Below are 17,889 nucleotides of genomic sequence, written 5' to 3'. Positions count from 1 at the left end.
TTTCACAGTTGTTTAAAGTTGAAGAAAAAACAATAATCACTTCTTTTTAAGTTTTTAATTTTCTAAAAATAAATAGAATTGCATTTACATTGTTGTTAAAGACTCTTTAAAAATACAGAACTATAACAAACAAAAAAACCTACTATTCAAGTAACTCTTCTTCAATATCTTAACCATTGAATAATTTAATAATAAATCAATGGTGAAAAGTTCATTTTTGTACCATACACAAAAAGATTGACTTTTGCATGCTAAACGCCATCATTGTAGATGAAAAACAACATCAACAATAGACAAATTAAATATACATTATCTTTTTTTTTCTCTTAACACATTAACATTCCTCAAACTCCATGAATAGATTTATGTATGATATCCATGATATAAGTTGTTAGAAATTAAGAGTGTCTACCATAGAGTGAATTTGTGAATTCAGACAACATGCATGAAGATATAAAATATATAGTGGATTAATACCATAAATTGAACTAATTTTTGGAATTGAATCCATAAAAAATATATGTTAATATGATAAATGTTTCAATAAATCACTTGTATTAGTATTGAACTTCTTTTTGTTATATATAGAATGTAATAAAAAATTACAATTGAAACAACAATTAAACTATAAACTCAAAATTAAATTAAAAATTAAACAAACTCCCATTTTAGTCCTTAAAAATGTAATATAACGTTTCATTAGTCGATCATTTGGGGAATAAAAAAAAAACACCATCAAGCTTTCACTCTTCACTTCCTTGACCATTTTAATCTTTAAGTTAACATCCTTATTTAACGTCGGACATTAAAATAACTAATCGAGTAAAAAGTCAAAAAGATTTCACTCTTTACATACTTAACCATTTTAGTTTTCGAGTTAACATCAATATTTAACGTCCGACACTAAAGTGACTGACCAAAGAGTAAACGATTTATCGAGTGAGAGATCATTACGACAACGTGTTAGAAGCCCAGGTCCAATTCACAATAAAAGCCCACAAAAATATCACCACCTTCACTCGAATTTTCCATTTCTCTTTCTCTTCTTCAAAACCAGTGCTACACAAATTCATCTTCAAGATCTAGATCCAAATCCATCAATGGCGACACCAGATCATCTCTTCAACCTCCGCAACAACTTCTACCTCGGCGCATACCAAGCTGCAATCAACAGCAGCGAAGTCTCCAACCTCTCTCCCGACGACATCATCGAACGCGACACACTCGTTTTCCGTTGCTACATCTCTCTTGGTCAGTTACAGTTCGTCATCTCCGAAATCAACGATTCCGCTCCCACTCCTCTTCAAGCCGTTAAATTGCTCGCTCTTTATTTCTCATCACCCGATTCAAAGGTTACAATTTCATCAATTTCTCTTCAATTGTTTCAATTTATCGTCAATTTATCGTTATTTTGTTGTAGGAATCGGCGATCGCGAGTATTAAAGAATGGCTTGCGGATCCTGCGATTGGGAACAATGCTACGTTGAGGCTTGTTGCTGGGATTATTTTTTTGCATGAACAGGATTTCAATGAGGCGTTGAAGTATACTAATGCCGGTGGAACCATGGAACTGTAAGAAAAAATGCATTTTTTATACACTGACGGTGTAAAAATAATATTACACTGTCATCCCATAAATAGATACAGTTTAATGGGAATACACTGACGATGTAAAATGATATTAAGCTGACATCCAATAAGAAACTATCAATCTGATATGTCATACAACTAATTTTAAAATATCGTTGTGATTTGGTGGAATACAAGATGAATTGAATGTTAGTGTAAAACTATTTTTTTTTACAGTGTCGGTGGATCTTATGTTTTCTCTTGGTATATTATTTCAATTTTGATAAAGATGATGAGAAGAGGATGTGAGGGTTTGGGAGTGATTGGATGTTGGTTTTGTGTTTTTTAGGACTGCGTTGAATGTGCAAATCTTTATTAAGATGCATAGGTCTGATTATGCTGAGAGACAGCTTAGGATTATGCAGCAGATTGATGAGGATCATACTCTTACTCAGCTTGCAAATGCTTGGCTTGATTTGGCTGTGGTAATTTTTAATATAAGTTAATTATTATTTGCCTTATTATTGAATTGTTGAAGTGGCATGAATGTAAGACTTGATAATGACACGTAGATACTGATAATAATTTAAGTAATTGGAAGTGATTGAATGGATCAGCATGTTGGACATTAATATGTGTCGGGACAAGCACAAACACTCCTTGGATTAGGCGTGTCCCAGTGTCGGACACGTATCGTGTCCGACACCGACACTTGTAATTACATTGGATTATGGGATTTTTTTTCAAATTATTAGCTATGTTGGCGTGTCAATGTTTGTGTCGTGTTCGGTATCCGTGCTTCATAGCTTTTAATTCAAAGTGTCGGTGCTATGTAGATTATTATTAGGGCCCCGAGAACAAGTTTTAACCTTTAATGACACATGTTAAGAAATCACTTATGCTCTTGAAAAAACAATTTTTGTAACTTTTAAATGTAGGGCACATGTTACTCAATATAGACATAGGGTTCGTTTGGATTGGCTTATTTTTGAGCTTATGCAAAGAATTAAGTTTTTATGTTATCGTAAGTTCTCACTAATGAAAATGGTATCTTCATAAACTGTTTTTTCATAAACTACCTTGACAGGCTTATGAATAATACATGAAAGGTTACTTATTTGCAAAAGCTTAAAAATAAGCCAATCCAAACAGAACCATATTCATCTTAAAAGTTTAAAAATTGTTTTTTCAATGCAAAATGTCTATTTCAGGTTCCTTAGCATACATTGGCAAGACCCAAGAAATTGAATACATCAGTTCGAAGACAATATTTCGATTTTTTTATTCTTTGACATGTACCTAGGCACTTGTTAGCATTTGCCTTTTTACTATTACTAATGAAATGAAAAGTGTCTTTTTTTATATAAAAAGAAAGAAAGATTTGAAAATTGATGTTTTGGTTGGTAAGTTTGGAATGTGATGTGTTTTATTGCTGTTGGATTAGGGAGGGGCAAAGATCCAAGAGGCGCATTTGATCTTCCAAGATTTGTCTGAGAGATATCAGTCTACTAGTTTGCTCTTGAATGGCAAGGCTGTTTGCTGCATGCAAATGGGTAACTTTGATGAAGCTGAGACTCTTTTGGTGGAAGCACTCAACAAGGCACGTTTGTTTTGCATATCTTATTCGTTTCAATTTCATTTGACTAAACTTTTGATATTGCATCCTGTTATCTCATTTAGATGAGTGTTTGTGGTTGTCCAAAACTTTTGATGTTTCATATTGCCTTTCCAATTTTCAGTTTGATATTATTTCAAATGAATATTGAAATTCTGTTGGCTCTTTAGTTTAAACCTTTAGGCGTTGCTGAAGTAAAATTTGATAGGGTAATCATTGGTTTTTTTGGAAATGGTGGTGTTAGTGCTTAAGAAACTCGTGATTTGTGCAGGATGCTAGGGATCCAGAAACACTGGCAAATCTTGTTGTATGCTGTCTTCATCTTGGAAAACCATCTTCTAAATCATTCAGGTAAGCTCATCTTTATTGTTTGCAACCCCCTCTTTTCATCTCGTGATTTTTTGTTGTTGTTTGTTATTGAAAATATATATCCTAGCATAGATGTAGTTTCCTGTATTGGCTGGTTGAATCTTTTTGTTACTTGTAGTAATTTTACTAAATTCTGAATCAACTCTGAAATTTTAATACCTGTGGGCCATTTTTGTATATGGAATTTGTCTCCCCAACTTGTGCCCTTGTGGTCATTGTTTGAGAGTTATGAGCCATTTGTTTGCAGCTCTCAAGTGGAAAACGATAGCAATTGTTAATGAAATTAATTAAATAATAGCTCTTTCAATTAAAAACTTTGGAATATAGGGCTAAAATTTATATGAATGCATATCATTAAAATCTTTTGGGTTTAGAATGTATGATCTGTTTCCACACCCTCTTCTGTATTTGGGTCCTTGAACTTGAAGTAGGTCACAAAACTATTAAACCTAAAATGTTTCATGTATCACTTATGTTGGAAACCAAATTGCATTGTGGTTTTGAGTTTGTCTTGTTTCCCAGACATGATTCATTTGTGTGTCAAATCTCACTTAAACTGTTTCATCACTTACTAAATAGTGTTACTAATAGTGATTAGTAACATAACATCATTTGTAAAAATAACAGTACATAACTTAGGCCCAGCTTCTAATATTTCCTAGCAGTAAGTATCTACAGAATCAAATGCCATTGTACAATTCCAATAGTGAAACTGTAAAATGACAACTCCAAAACTCTATTATCATATATATCTAATATAGAAAATAGAAAATGTATTATACATTTTATTAAGATATATGTTTATACACTTTGGTTCTGTTTAATGATTTATTTACTCTTCAAATATGAACCAGACCGTGTTGGGAAGGAACAATTTTGAATACCCTTTGCAATCTAAAATACTTGATGTTTAGAGAAATGGACATACTTATATTTTGTTGTCCTCTTTGATAGTTTGCATCAGTAAAATATACGAAATGAATGCATCTTTTGAGTTTGATAGCTAATCACCTATCTACTATGTGGAGCCTTTCTTCTGTGTCTTAATGGTTGAATCTTGGATATCTGATTATGTATTTCTTGTATCAATATAATGCAATGTTACACCACATGATATTTGTGTGCAAACATTTTGCAGTTTACTCGTATTGTAAGTGTCAAACATATGTAGTAATGACCGACCGGATTTTGTTCCCATCTAGAATCTTTTTCAAATATTGTTTGCGTTTCTACTAGCATTATAGACAAACCAGGACTATGCTTAGTTTATGCCATTGAGAAAGAAGGTTTTCCATTTGTGAGTGACTTGTAAATGTGCACTGTTTTGCAGCCAGCTGAAACTTTCACACCCAGATCATGTACTGGTCAAGAGGGTATCAGCAGCTGAAGAAAGCTTTGATAGAGCGCTACAATCTGCTTCATGAGCTCGTGATCGATATTTTTCATTATTTGAATGGTGTGTGTGGTCTTCCCATGCAATTTTTACACCTTATTGTGGTTATTGTATTGTCGCGTATAACCAGTTGGGTAAAATGTGTTATAGGATTCAAATTTTATGATAATGTTTGTCTTAAGTCTTGATGTTACAAAAACTATAGCTGATATTAATTTGTTGCAAGTTCATTTCCATTATATTTTTACTTGAAAAGGAAGAAATACCTATTATATTATATGAAAGCAAAATTACGACTGTTTAGAGCTCCTGCCAATAATGAGCATATGTGGTCCACTAGTCCTAGCTCAACTGGCAAAAATGATGAAATTGTTAGGCCGGACGCCATGACCAGGGTTCGAACCCCAGTACCTCCACTTGTGTGTGAGTTTATAATAGTTTTGTCATTTCGTCTACCTACCAAAAAAAAATGAGCATATGTGATTTTTAGTTTCAAGCATGTAAATTTAACAAAAAAATTAGTACAAAATCCGAGGAACAATAAAATTTGAGTTTTTTTTTTTTTTTAAGGAAAAATAAAGTTATAGAGATGACAGTCTAGGGACAATAACAACAATTTAGGAATGAACAGTAAAAGTACTATCAATATTCAAATCTTATGCGTAAATTTAGTGGGGGTTTTTTTTTTTTCTTTCAAAAGCAACCCATTCATTCTCCATCTGCTCCTCTAATCAAATCTCCATAACCGGCATGAATGCCATCCTTAGCAGATCAATCAGTATTCAATCTTGACCCCTAGGAGGAGGATACCACAATATCCCTTCTCTGAGAATCCCACCTCATTCACATTAACTTGGCTAGCATGCTTGTAATAATTTATCTGATTTGCAATGTTTACTCACAATCTGTGACAAGCAGTTGGCCAATTCTCCAGCAAAACCCCTTTGATAACTCTCCTACACTCCCGCTGCAGATTCATGCTCGCCTATTTATTAGAAAAATGATGTATACTAATAGGTTCTCTCTAGCGTGTCCTTGAAGAGCTTGTGAAAAGGTTCACCAAAATGCATCATATGCTTCCTATAATTCGTCAATAGTCTTCCATGTTTTAACTATCCTAATAAAGCATCCAATTCGCTCCGGAACACTCATCTTCCAATCGCCATTACCCCTTAGCTGCTCAAAATCACACAGCAATTTGTAACTAAATGACATTGAAAAACTGCCATTTTTTAAGCTGGGCCACATACACCAATCAGGTTCATTCTCTACCTCACATAACCTGGTAGCCATCCACTCAACAACTCTATACTCCACATGCCTGCACTATTAACCAAGTTTGCTAAAGAAGCAGTACTAAGTTCGATAGGAATAATACTCACCTCCAAATTGTAAATACTCTCACCAGGAACAATATAGATTTGGCTATTAATATTATCTCCAGCAACATTATTTCTCTCATAATTGCTGATAGAAGTTTGACAAGTGTACCAAATACTATCGAAGTAGTAAAAATTTCGTTCCCACAAGGACTGATTTTAATCTCAATAATTCAATTACGTTGTAAGTTAGGATGTATAAAAGTTTTTTTGATTTGCCACTAGGCAGTTGATTGGTTTGTTTGCATAAAATTAACGACAAAAAGTAAAGGTTGATTTTAAGAATAAGAGAGAGATGAGTTTAGGTCTTTCGAATCATCTATGTTCCCCTAATTGGTATACTGCACCTATTCTTGTGAATGTTTTTCTAGTTCCACGATAGTTAGCAAAATAGTCATAATCAATCCCTTGAGTTAGGACCCTCTTCTAGGGTTATAGCTCATAATTCCTTATGTGGTCTAATAACCTTTGAAGGTTTAAGCACGTTAACCTAATATCACTAATAAAGGATTATCCATTCCTAGACTAACCATGTTTATTAGAACAATTCAATTAGGTTTAAGTCGAAAGCTAGGGTCAGTAGTTCATTCGTTCTCACTAAATGATATTTATATTTGATCAGGATATAAAAAGCATTAAGAACAATTGAATTGAATAAAAACTAGATTGTCATTCACAATAAATAGAGTTTCACAGCAACATGTTTCAATTAGGGTTACAAAGAATCATCTCAGACCTAACCTCTAATGGATTTAGCTACTCATAATGGTGTTTACAAATAACATAATCATTAGAGGAATCAACACATACATGAACAGGTAAAAGGATGAAGAAATCGCCCTCCTAGCCGTCTTATAGTCTCAAAATCGCACTTTGCTCTTCTCAATTCGTAACCCTTGTCTTTGGAATAGACTTCAACTTAAATAGGCACAGAAATTCGCCTAAAATCGTGTCACGATTTACTGAATTAGGGTTTCCACAAATCGTGTCACGTTTTTCCTTAACAGAGAGCATGTTTTTGGTCTTCTAAAATCGTCTCTTGCTTCTTTGCATTCTCTTCAATTTTTCTGTTCTTTTTGCTGCATAAATGGCCTTGTGAACTCCAAATTATGATCAGTTTACACAGAAAATTACGTAATGACGAGATGTCATCAATTGCCTCTGAGAATATCACACCACAATTTCTTCTCTCTGATTTTAATAGCCCAACCAATCTTTATAATACATGTTTGGTTATTCGCATCTAATCTTCAGATACCAAGTCCTCCTAGATCTTTCGTCACCACCTCCTAATTAATTAAATGCGTATGCTTCCCTCCCTCGGCCATCATCGCCCGCCACATAAAAGATATCTGCAGATGGCTAAATTCCTGAAAGCGAGACTTAGGAGTCATGGTGGCCTTCATTGGATATATAGGTAATGCTTCAGCCACTGATGCTGAAAGTGTACCCTACCAACTTAAGATAATTGTCTAGCCTTCCATGCATCTAAATTTGCTTTACTTGACTGATTATATATATACTGACAATCAGCTGGCCGAGGAGCTTTACCAAGGATAGGAACTCCAAAGTATTTGCCGAATGTAACAGTTTCTCTAAAGCCAGATGTTTGCACTGATAAATGCATGACGCTTCTAGGCACATTACATGAAAACAGAATGCTTGTTTTCTCGCTGCTAACCTTCTACCCGGACAGCATGTAAAATTGATCAACTATTCATATTACACATCACTAGTTGAACCAAAGAGAAGTAAATCATCTGCAAACATAAGATAAGAAACATAAGGATCCAAATCACCAGCTCTCAACGTTTTCCACTCAACTGACCTTCAACCGCTAGACGAATTAAGCGAGACAGTTTATTCATACACATTACAAAACGATACGGAGAAAACAATTTGAATGGTGAATTAATATGTATGCATATTTGAACTCCTAAAGTCGTGATTAGTGACATTTAAAACGTTGTTAATAGTGTTTAATGGATGGTTGATGAGTTGGGGAGTCTTGTTATATTCATTAACCATCTATTGAACATAATTAATGACATATTTAAACAGTTTTAACCATCAAAACATTTGTCAAATTTATGTGTCAGAATAACTTAACTCTTGTTGATTAGTAGTGATGCAGATGACTCCTAATGGCCTAATTTAACTTACAATAACATTTTTTTTGTTCTTTGCCTTTATGTTATTGAAGTTTGTAATTTTTCCTTAGACACAATTGGCTTGTAGTTGTAAGTTATGTCCTTTCTATACTAGCTACATATGACTATAAACCATCAAAATGGAAACATCATAATCACAGCAAACAAAGATAAATAATAGATAAATAATTGAAAGTTATAGGGTGCGTTTCATCCGCTAAATTGTAAGTACAACATATGGCCGAACAGCACAAGACAAAATTTTACGTTATTGAACATTACTTTTGTATTATAGGATGTTCGGTGGTATTTTAGACAACTTAAAATTGGGACAAAAAGTTATGTTGTGGTTCAATGAGACAAAAAATTTAGTTTTTGTCATGTCTCTTGTCCCCCAGTTTGCCCTGTCCCTGTAACAGTTTTACAATCAAATACAATTCTTGTCCCTTGTTTTTTAGCGGATCAAACGCACTACTAATGGTAGTAATGTATATGAATTTTTTCCTGATCTCATCTGAGGGGTACTCGAGCAAGACGCTGATGGCGCATTACAGTTTTATGTGCTGTTTTTATTCTCTCTTTTTCCATAATGCTCATTCTGTGCTAGCATTAGTGATGATGAAAGAGCAAATTGGAATTTCTGAAGGTCATTTCTCCCTCTTCCTTTTGATGTTTTTAAGTGTACTTAAGTTTTTTGAAAAGAAAATTCTGGAATTATATTGGTACTTATTTAAATGAAGTTTTTAAACTCAAATTAACTTCACTCGATTAACTCTAAAATGAAATAGTATCAAGTTATTACAACCAGACATGAATTATGTTTTCCTCTAAATCGGATATCATCCACGTGCAATTACGAAGATTAATCCTTGAAGTCAGATAGGATTACAATGGACATCAACATTCTCCCTCAAGTTGTTCAAAATGACTTTGGTATTTTAAATCTTCAAAATGCAAATTTAACAAATTGATTATATGTAAACACCAAATAATATTTTTTTTTTAAAAAGCACCAAACGATGGAAGAAAAACAATTAAAAAGAACACAAATTCATTTCCTGGATCTCCTCCCCTCAACAACCAAAAGAAAGAAAAATCAAACATTCAAAAATTGTCGGCAATAAATTTGTGGGCTCAAGTTGTTCCAACAGAAGGAGACATTCAGTAGGTCATGTGAATTTGAAAAGAAAAACAAAGTAGGTGAGTGAGTGAAACATCAATTATTTATCTTATATATTTGTCACTAGTATCCTATATTTTGAATATTATTGGTGCCTTTATGCCTTTGTCACCGCTTCATAGCCTAAAATCATGGAAAATAAGAAAACTATGATTGGCTTCAACAGTTTAGGGTGCCACCAAACAAATTGCAACCATGTACAAAGGAGTGAAATGGTTCATAATTATATTTATTTGGAATGGAAAATTCAATAAGATAGAAAGTAAAGCTATATCAGAGCCTGCACATTATATTATTGAACCATTATTATATGTTTGAATACAAATAAGTATAATGAATGAACTACCAACTCCCTAAGAACAAAACTTCACCATCCAATGTATGAGAGCAATATAATGGCAGCTGCTATGGTTGCCTTGCTGTAGCTCTAGGAACTTCCATAACCATTAGGGCGAGTTTTCTGCCATTTCCATGCAACCTGAATGCTCTTTTCAAGGTCAGTGTATTGCGCAGTCCAGTTCAGTTCGCGTCTGATCTTAGTCGGGTCGCTATACACCTCGGCGTAATCACCGGGTCGGCGTGGAAGGAAGTCTACTTTGATGTCAACACCTGTAGCCTTTTTACAAGCACTCACAAACTCCTTAACTGACCTACCTTTTCCAGTGCCAACATTGTAGATGCCTACTTTACCAGGCTTTGCCTTTTCAAGAGCTTTGACATGGGCATCAACAAGATCGGTAACATCAATATAATCTCGAATGCATGTTCCATCAGGTGTGTTATAATCTGTTCCTGTAACCTGCAAGGTGGCAACAGATGCAATGAGCATAGGGTCATTTTACATCACGGCATATTAATTAGTCTAGAGCCATACAAGAATTGAAGTAACTTGGGCAAAAATCACTTCATGTTTTCCACGAGAGCTAGTAAAAAACATATTCATGTTGCAACTTATTTGAGCTTATCTATTGGCACAAGCGCCAGTGAGACAAATTGAAAAAGCTTATGGAAATAGCTTATGACATGTCCATAAGCTGTTTTCACCATATTCCCATAAGCTCTCAAGGATGGCTTATAAAAACAGCTTATAGCATATATGGAAACGGGTCGACTTTATTTTATCTTTTGTTGTAGAAATAGTTTATACATAAGCACTCCTATTATAAGTGTCAATATCATGATAGTCCATATCTTAGGGCGATACACTAAAAAGTTCTACTGAATTTAACTTCCAAGAAAAACAAGCATGTTGCTCCACATATCAAGTATTTAAACTTGACACTAATCCTAGATTCTATGCAAGGGAATATCAAGCTTATCATTAGTTTGGTGAGTCTGGAAAATGCATATACTTGGGCTCTCTGTCACAGTTATCTTGGAAATATATCAAATATTGTTCCAACAATTAATATCCTAACAGGTAGGTTTTTCTGACTTATTATCTATGTAAACAATTTCATTTTAGCCAAAAGTAAAAATGAAAATATTGATATACCTTCAAGCCAGGCATAATACCGCGAGCTGCATCAAAGCAGGCACCTGAAATACGACCATGTTCCCGAAGCTCAGGTCTTGGTGCCTCACCTAATCTCCCTTCAGGGTCTGATCCAATCACATTGAAATATCTGGATGTTTCCCAAAGAAAAGTTATCAATAATCACAACCATAATGATTCTAAAAAATAAAGTAAAAATAATTGTTTTTTTATGTTACAGATCTATTTGCTAAAACCACAGAGAAAAGAAAATGAAAACAAAGGGTCATTACTGCCACCTCTTGTAAGGTTCCATTATAGGTAAGATATATTCAGAATCATTAAACGAATGGCACATTGAAAAAGACATGAATGAACTGCAAAAAACATGGGGAAAATCTGATATAAAATACAAACCTTAGAATCATTACTGCCATCTTGGAATTTTTTGAAAAATCAAGGATGATATCTTCTGCCATCTTCTTAGCTTTTCCATATGGATTGATAGGTTTCTGAAATCCAAGTACAAAATGTCAATGATTAAACACTACACACCGATGTTCATTAAAGTCGTTCCAAGATGCAACGAAAAACAAAGAGTTATCGACTAAACCACGATTGGATTTCCCACCTGTTCTGTTTCTTCTGTAATTGGCATCTTTTCAGGTTCCCCATATGTTGCACATGTACTTGAATAAATGAATGTCTTCACATTATATTTAGCCATAGACTCCAACACCAACAAGGTATTTGATGTAATGTTGTGATAATACCTGACAAACAAATTATAGAACATAAATAAAGTAGAGAACTGAAATGGATTAAATTTAATTTTGTTTAGCACACAAATGCAAGATTATCAGTTCAAGAGAACCCGTGTTCAAATTCTGATTGAAACAATCCTTGACTAGACTTCACGAACTCCGGATTACAAGGGACCCCTTCCCTTGAGAACCAGAGGATTAAAACCAAAATAAACAATACAACTTTATCAACTGGAATTAATATTCCCAAATGAAAGCTACAAGTACTTACTTAAGAGGGTAAAGTGTACTTTCTCCCACATAAGCAACAGCTGCAAAGTGCATCACAGCATCAAACTTATTCTCCGAAAATATTTTATCAACCTAATAACCAGTTAAGTAAACAAATTTTTGGGGCATTTCACTAACATATACGCTTCAATCAAAGTAAAAAATTAACACCAAATTATTTACTGTAACAAGGATACAGATTTTGCATCTCCCAAGTCAGCATGTATAAATTGAAGTCTTCCAGGTTGTGGAAATAAGCTTTGAAGAACCCTGACAGCACCCAAATTTCCACGTGACAGATTATCCTGAAAGAGAGAAATTATGTTTAGCACAGACTGGTCACTGCATTTGCATTTACCTTTATCAGATAGAAGTTTTCAGTATTTTAAAGACATACCACTATGGTAACTCGATAAGACTCTTTCAGAAGTCGTAAGGTAGCATGTGACCCGATATAGCCTGCACCGCCGGTCACTAAAACATGAGTAACCCCAGGTTCATGGACAGAAAACTGGACCAAAAAAGCAGAATCTCAATCAATAAATTGAATAAAATGGTAAAATTGAAAATTATTTCTCTAATCATCAAGCATTAATTGGCTGATAAAAAACTTATTCACATGTCAATAGGATTTATATCTTTCTTCCAGGTCTCACTCTGATATTTATGTATTACTAATATATTATCAAAACATCACAGTTACTACATGCTTTAGTCAGTATAATCTATAGGTTATTACCGGACTAGGAGTGGTAAAAGATGGAGATCTCTTGATCACCAAAATGCATAATGCTGTTAATGCTGCAACAAGAAAAACCTTCCCGAGAAGGTTCCCCTTCTTCTTTGGATCCACATAATCCATACCTAAAAAAAGAAACATAAATAAGAACAAAAATATCTTAAAGCTTCAATATAACTATGAGTATAAATAATTATTAATTATACGAAAACAACCAACCAATGTGAAATAAATCACAGAACTTCGACAACTAATTATTTCATGAACACCTTATGCAATATACTGGCATAACAAGGTATCCTATACCTTGAGTGCTAGAAAACACCGCATCTCAATTATCATTATGAAATCGATTAATGTTTTAAGCACATCGAGATTCATTCAATACAATCAGATAGTTAGTCAACCACCATTTGTGCTTAAATTTGGCAGAATAACTTACCGCCTAATGACATAGATCTGGCTGCCCTCGGCTGACTTCTGGCCCTAGAAAAATTTAGCATTTGCAAAATCAACAAGGACTATTTCTCCAATATCAATGATCACATCAAGGTCCACGCCTAGGAGGATCTTGAGTGATATGCTGCAGCAGAAAACAAACCGTGTAAGTTTTCTTTCTTTTCTCTGGAATGAAAAAATTCCTAAAGTGGTTTAAAATGAAAAACCAGCAGAACAAAAAACAAACAAATTGATGAGTCAATGAAGGGTGAAAAAGAACACTTTTCTTTCCAAAAGTTTTATTGGTGAAGTGTGAGAGAAAAGGCATGAGGTAAACAATGTTAAGATTCTAATGACCATAAAAGCTCTGTCAACAAAACAGAACCATGCCAATTCACCAAAAACACAAAACCACATAATCTGTGAGAAAGAACATGCCATAAATGAAAGATCCAAACAAGTTCAGAAGATGTAAATCATGAAAGAGGGAAAGCTAAGAATGCTAAGAATACCCTCTGCACATTTCACAAGAACAACACAATAAACATGCAAAAATAACTTGTCTGTCATGCCTCAAAGAAAATCACAAAACAAGGAAAAAAAACAAAACATAGTGGACCAACTTTACAATCCCTTTTCAAATTTCAAAAACAAAATCATGGAATTTATTACCTTATGAGAAAACAGCTTAAAAATTTCAAATCAAACCAAACAGCTGAAACACAAAAAATCCATAAAACCAAAACCAATTTCAGGATTCAATCACTACAACAAAACTTCGACATTGACCAATTCAATTTCATCAAGAATATACACACACACACAAAAATACTTTCAAATTTATCCTGATTATTTATTTTGCAGCATCATTAGACCAATTCAAGTTCATCATCAAAACAAACAAAAACCCTTTTTATAATTATCATCAGCATCATTGACTAACAATCAACCAAAAACCAAACCTAAAAAAAGACAAAAACCCTTCTGTTTTTATCCACGTTATTTATTTTAAAGCATCATTAGACCAATTCAAATTCATCAAAACTAACAATCAACCAACCAAAAACCAAACCTCGTAAATTCAACTAACAAAATCAATAACCAACCAAGCCATAAGCACAAAACTCAGAAATTCAACAAACAAAAAACTGCATCAAACAATCCCAGAGTGGAATAACACACAAAAAAAAAAAAACTTTTTTAAAAAACAAAATCATAGTGGGATAACACAGAGAAAAAAAAACACTTTTTTACAAAAAACAATCACTTTTCAGAGTGGCCCACAAGATGAAACGATCTTATAATGAGAAAACGAGTAGAACTTTACCGTTTCAAAGCAAAAAGAACGGTTTTTATTGAAATAAAAGTGAAAATGTGAAAAAGTGAATGAAGGAGGAAGAGGGAGGGGGGGTGAAGAAGTGGAATTGAGGGGGTGTGAGTTGAAATTAGATTAGGAGAGAATGGAAAATGGTGTGAGAATGAGAAGAGAGAAGAGGGAAAAGGAGAAGAAGGGTTCTAATAGATGAAGATTTCTCTTTGTGGCAATGTTGTCAAAGCGTTACAGGTTGCTAAAGGGAACAAACATCGTAGACTATACTTTTTCTATTTTTTATTGTTTTTCTTCTTATATACTTCTCTTTTTTTAATTAATCTTTCTACTATTTTTTAATAATGCAAAATTTTTTGACTTTTTTTTTCCCTAAAAAATGTTTTATACTTTATCTATACTATATCAACAAAATATTTGTGACTTCTAAAATTGTAACAAACTTAATAAGTCGTGTTTATCTTTTCTAATTACAACAATAATTTAACAAATATAATATAGATTTTTATCTTTTTTAATATCATCAATAACATAACATTAATATATAAAAAATTGTTTAAGGATATAATTGAAATTATAAAAATTCAGATCATAATCTTTATCCCCTTTATATATATAGTATTGTTCCTTTATAGTGGGATATTTTCTATTTTAATGGCATTTAGTTTTTTAATTAAAACCTAAAGAGTGATGCTATTTCCAGCGAAGAAACCATCTCGAAAGTGTCCCGATATGTTTTCAATTGTTGGATATCCGCTTAGTGAATGAGCACACATGCTGAAAAAAGGAAAGAGGTGATGGCAATGCCATTTTAAAATATCGGGATTAAAATTCGCGAGATGTATATCATTACCAAAATTTAAAATAATATTATTAAAGGATAAAATAGTAAATAAAATAATGTATATGAAAGAGAAAATAGGTAATAAAAAAAGTCAGTTCAAACTCGTGTATTTTAAATCTATTTTATTTATATAGTATAGAATAATTGTCTAACGGTCCTCTTCTAGAGTTTCTATTTTTATGATCAATTGATAAAAGTGTCAAAATTGTTAGTTGAACGTTGTAATTCAAATTTAAATGTCAGCTTCTCTATTTATGATTTTAAAATAATTATTATCGTTTCGTCTATTTACAAATAATAATTTGTCAAACTACGATTTTGAGAGAAAAAAATTATATTTATTGTTTGACTCGGATATACTTTATCTTCACTGAAGAGAAGTTATAGGAAGCCAAAAAAATAAACGATGCATACCTTTTGAAAATAATACACCTAACAATAATATAATAACTTACGTGTTTTCATATTTATTAATTGATATGATATTATATAATTAAATTCATTTTAAAATAAAAAACATATTTAACCATTTAAAATAGAATTTATATTTAGAGTGATGTTCTTTAAAAAAAAAATATATGGGGAGAGAGATAGAATTTATATTTCGAGTCATGTCTTTTAAGAGACAGAGAATGTATATGTACATCTTTTCTTTCATTGGGTACCATTTTTTATTAGGTACACATCTTTAAATATTAGGTACCATTTTTTATTAGGTACACATCTTTAAATATTAGGTACATTCTCTTTGCTTTTTTTTTACTCGGGTACCATTTTCTCTCATTTGATATCAGTACCATTGCTATTAACCCTCAATTGGGGGTACCTAGCTAGTGAGACTTTTTAATGGGTATAAACTAGCACAATTGAGGGCGATCTAAGAATGGTACAAAGTTATCTCATCCAATTTTGTAAAGGGTGGAAATTAGATACAATACTACAATGAGCAATGGCGGATCTTGGAATATTTTATGGGGTGGCAGAATTGTTTGAAATATATATTAAACTGTGTGTAAGAAATATTATAACTGTTGACTGGTCCAATGGTTTATTTTGCTTGATTGCAGAGTAGGGGATGCCGGTTCGAATCCACATAGGAGAGCTTTTTTTTGAACAAAATAGTAAAAATATAACAGAAAAACTAACGTCATTTCCACTGCACCAACTGCGTAGTTGTGATACAAGTATGCCTAATCGAATATATATAGAAAAGTTGGGGGTATCATGGCATCTGCAGGTCTCTATGAAGATCTGCCACTGACAATGAGAACTATTTTTATTTTTATTTTGTTTAAGGAAGTACTATTTTTACATATTTATGTTATAAGTATTATGTTTATAGTTGTCATTTTATTGAACATGTATAATACTTAAAAAAAATATGGATGTTAAACTTTCAAAAGGAAATATTAGTTTTAAATAAAATATGAACAATTAACAATATAAAAGTGATTAAATTTTTTATATAGAATTTAATAGAGAACCATTTACATTGTGAAAAAACTTTGCTCCGAAGTCTAAGAACAATTTGGTTCTTTTTTCATCTGACTATTGGCTCAACTCCGAATTTGAAATTCATAATAAAATGTTCCCACAATCAAATTATTAATATGTATAACAATTAAGAGATACTCTTGTGTGATCACAAAAAAATTGTACATAATTTAAGCACACTCATAGAAATGAGAAAAATGCTAACAAATATTTTTAAAACATTGTTTAAACATTCAAGATGTGTTTGACTTACGTTTTTAAGACAAAATTTGTTTTTGGTAAGAAGCACTTAGTGCATTTTCTTTTATCCTCCCTCCGTAAGTGACACATCCAATTACGCATACCAATGTATAATTTTGAGTTTAAATATCTTGAATAATATATTGGAAAAAATTATGAAAATTTGATATTTTGAAAATACTCATCGAGATGAATCCAACGACATCTTATATGATATTATTTATCTTTGTATATTAGTAGAAAAATATGGTCAAAGTAAGTTAGGTCAAAATTGCACATTTTCAAACAGGTCATTTATTGCGGGACGGAGGAAGTAAAATATATTAAGCACATTTTTTTTAGCAGCCGAAATTCAAACCAAACCTTATTCATACCAATTGAGCTAAACTCATGATGACATATACCAAAAACATTTGTTATAGAGGAACCAGCAACAAATGGAAGCATATAATTGGATATTCAGAAACGTTGTTCTCGAGACGATTTTTCCCATTTAATCACACGCTGATATCGCACGCATGTCACGCATGGCTCGATTCAATCTCAAATCATTCACTCAATCAGACAGAAACAGACAAAGTTTCTTTTCATAATGCTAAGTGTAACTACTCCCTCTATTTACTTTAGTTTTTGGTACAAACTCC

At 32.7% G+C, this 17,889-nt stretch overlaps 2 protein-coding genes across 2 annotated transcripts; one reads left to right on the top strand and one right to left on the bottom strand.

Moving 5' to 3' along the window:
• Nucleotides 1–952: 952 nt before the first annotated feature.
• On the top strand, nt 953–5,205 carry LOC25486358 (coatomer subunit epsilon-2). Its single transcript, XM_013607634.3, has 6 exons — nt 953–1,352; nt 1,421–1,572; nt 1,919–2,054; nt 3,014–3,169; nt 3,456–3,535; nt 4,884–5,205. Exons 1-6 carry the CDS (start codon nt 1,101–1,103, stop codon nt 4,975–4,977), a joined length of 870 nt encoding a protein of 289 aa, XP_013463088.1. The 5' UTR covers nt 953–1,100; the 3' UTR covers nt 4,978–5,205.
• A 4,648-nt stretch (nt 5,206–9,853) lies between these two features.
• On the bottom strand, nt 9,854–14,932 carry LOC25486356 (UDP-arabinose 4-epimerase 1). The gene is made up of 10 exons (XM_013607632.3): nt 14,668–14,932; nt 13,345–13,485; nt 12,903–13,027; nt 12,561–12,674; nt 12,361–12,468; nt 12,165–12,256; nt 11,761–11,902; nt 11,547–11,641; nt 11,151–11,280; nt 9,854–10,454 (listed from the first exon to the last, which is right to left on the bottom strand). The coding sequence occupies exons 2-10, from the start codon at nt 13,403–13,405 to the stop codon at nt 10,083–10,085; spliced, it is 1,239 nt and encodes a 412-aa protein (XP_013463086.1). The 5' UTR covers nt 13,406–13,485; nt 14,668–14,932; the 3' UTR covers nt 9,854–10,082.
• Nucleotides 14,933–17,889: the final 2,957 nt, after the last annotated feature.

This window comes from Medicago truncatula, chromosome 2 (genome assembly GCF_003473485.1).
Source record: "Medicago truncatula cultivar Jemalong A17 chromosome 2, MtrunA17r5.0-ANR, whole genome shotgun sequence".
Lineage (NCBI taxonomy): Eukaryota > Viridiplantae > Streptophyta > Magnoliopsida > Fabales > Fabaceae > Medicago > Medicago truncatula.
This window is presented reverse-complemented; position numbering and strand designations above follow the sequence as displayed.

Excerpts from the sequence above, each read along its gene's own strand:
- LOC25486356 (XM_013607632.3), bottom strand. The coding sequence starts at position 13,405 with ATGCTAAATTTTTCTAGGGCCAGAAGTCAGCCGAGGGCAGCCAGATCT. Across the intron at positions 12,675-12,902 it reads CTTTTACCACTCCTAGTCCG|TTTTCTGTCCATGAACCTGG; the intron begins GTAATAACCTAT and ends TTTTTGGTCCAG. Across the intron at positions 10,455-11,150 it reads GTATTATGCCTGGCTTGAAG|GTTACAGGAACAGATTATAA; the intron begins GTATATCAATAT and ends GCCACCTTGCAG.
- LOC25486358 (XM_013607634.3), top strand. The coding sequence starts at position 1,101 with ATGGCGACACCAGATCATCTCTTCAACCTCCGCAACAACTTCTACCTC. Across the intron at positions 2,055-3,013 it reads CTTGGCTTGATTTGGCTGTG|GGAGGGGCAAAGATCCAAGA; the intron begins GTAATTTTTAAT and ends CTGTTGGATTAG. Across the intron at positions 3,170-3,455 it reads TGGTGGAAGCACTCAACAAG|GATGCTAGGGATCCAGAAAC; the intron begins GCACGTTTGTTT and ends TGATTTGTGCAG.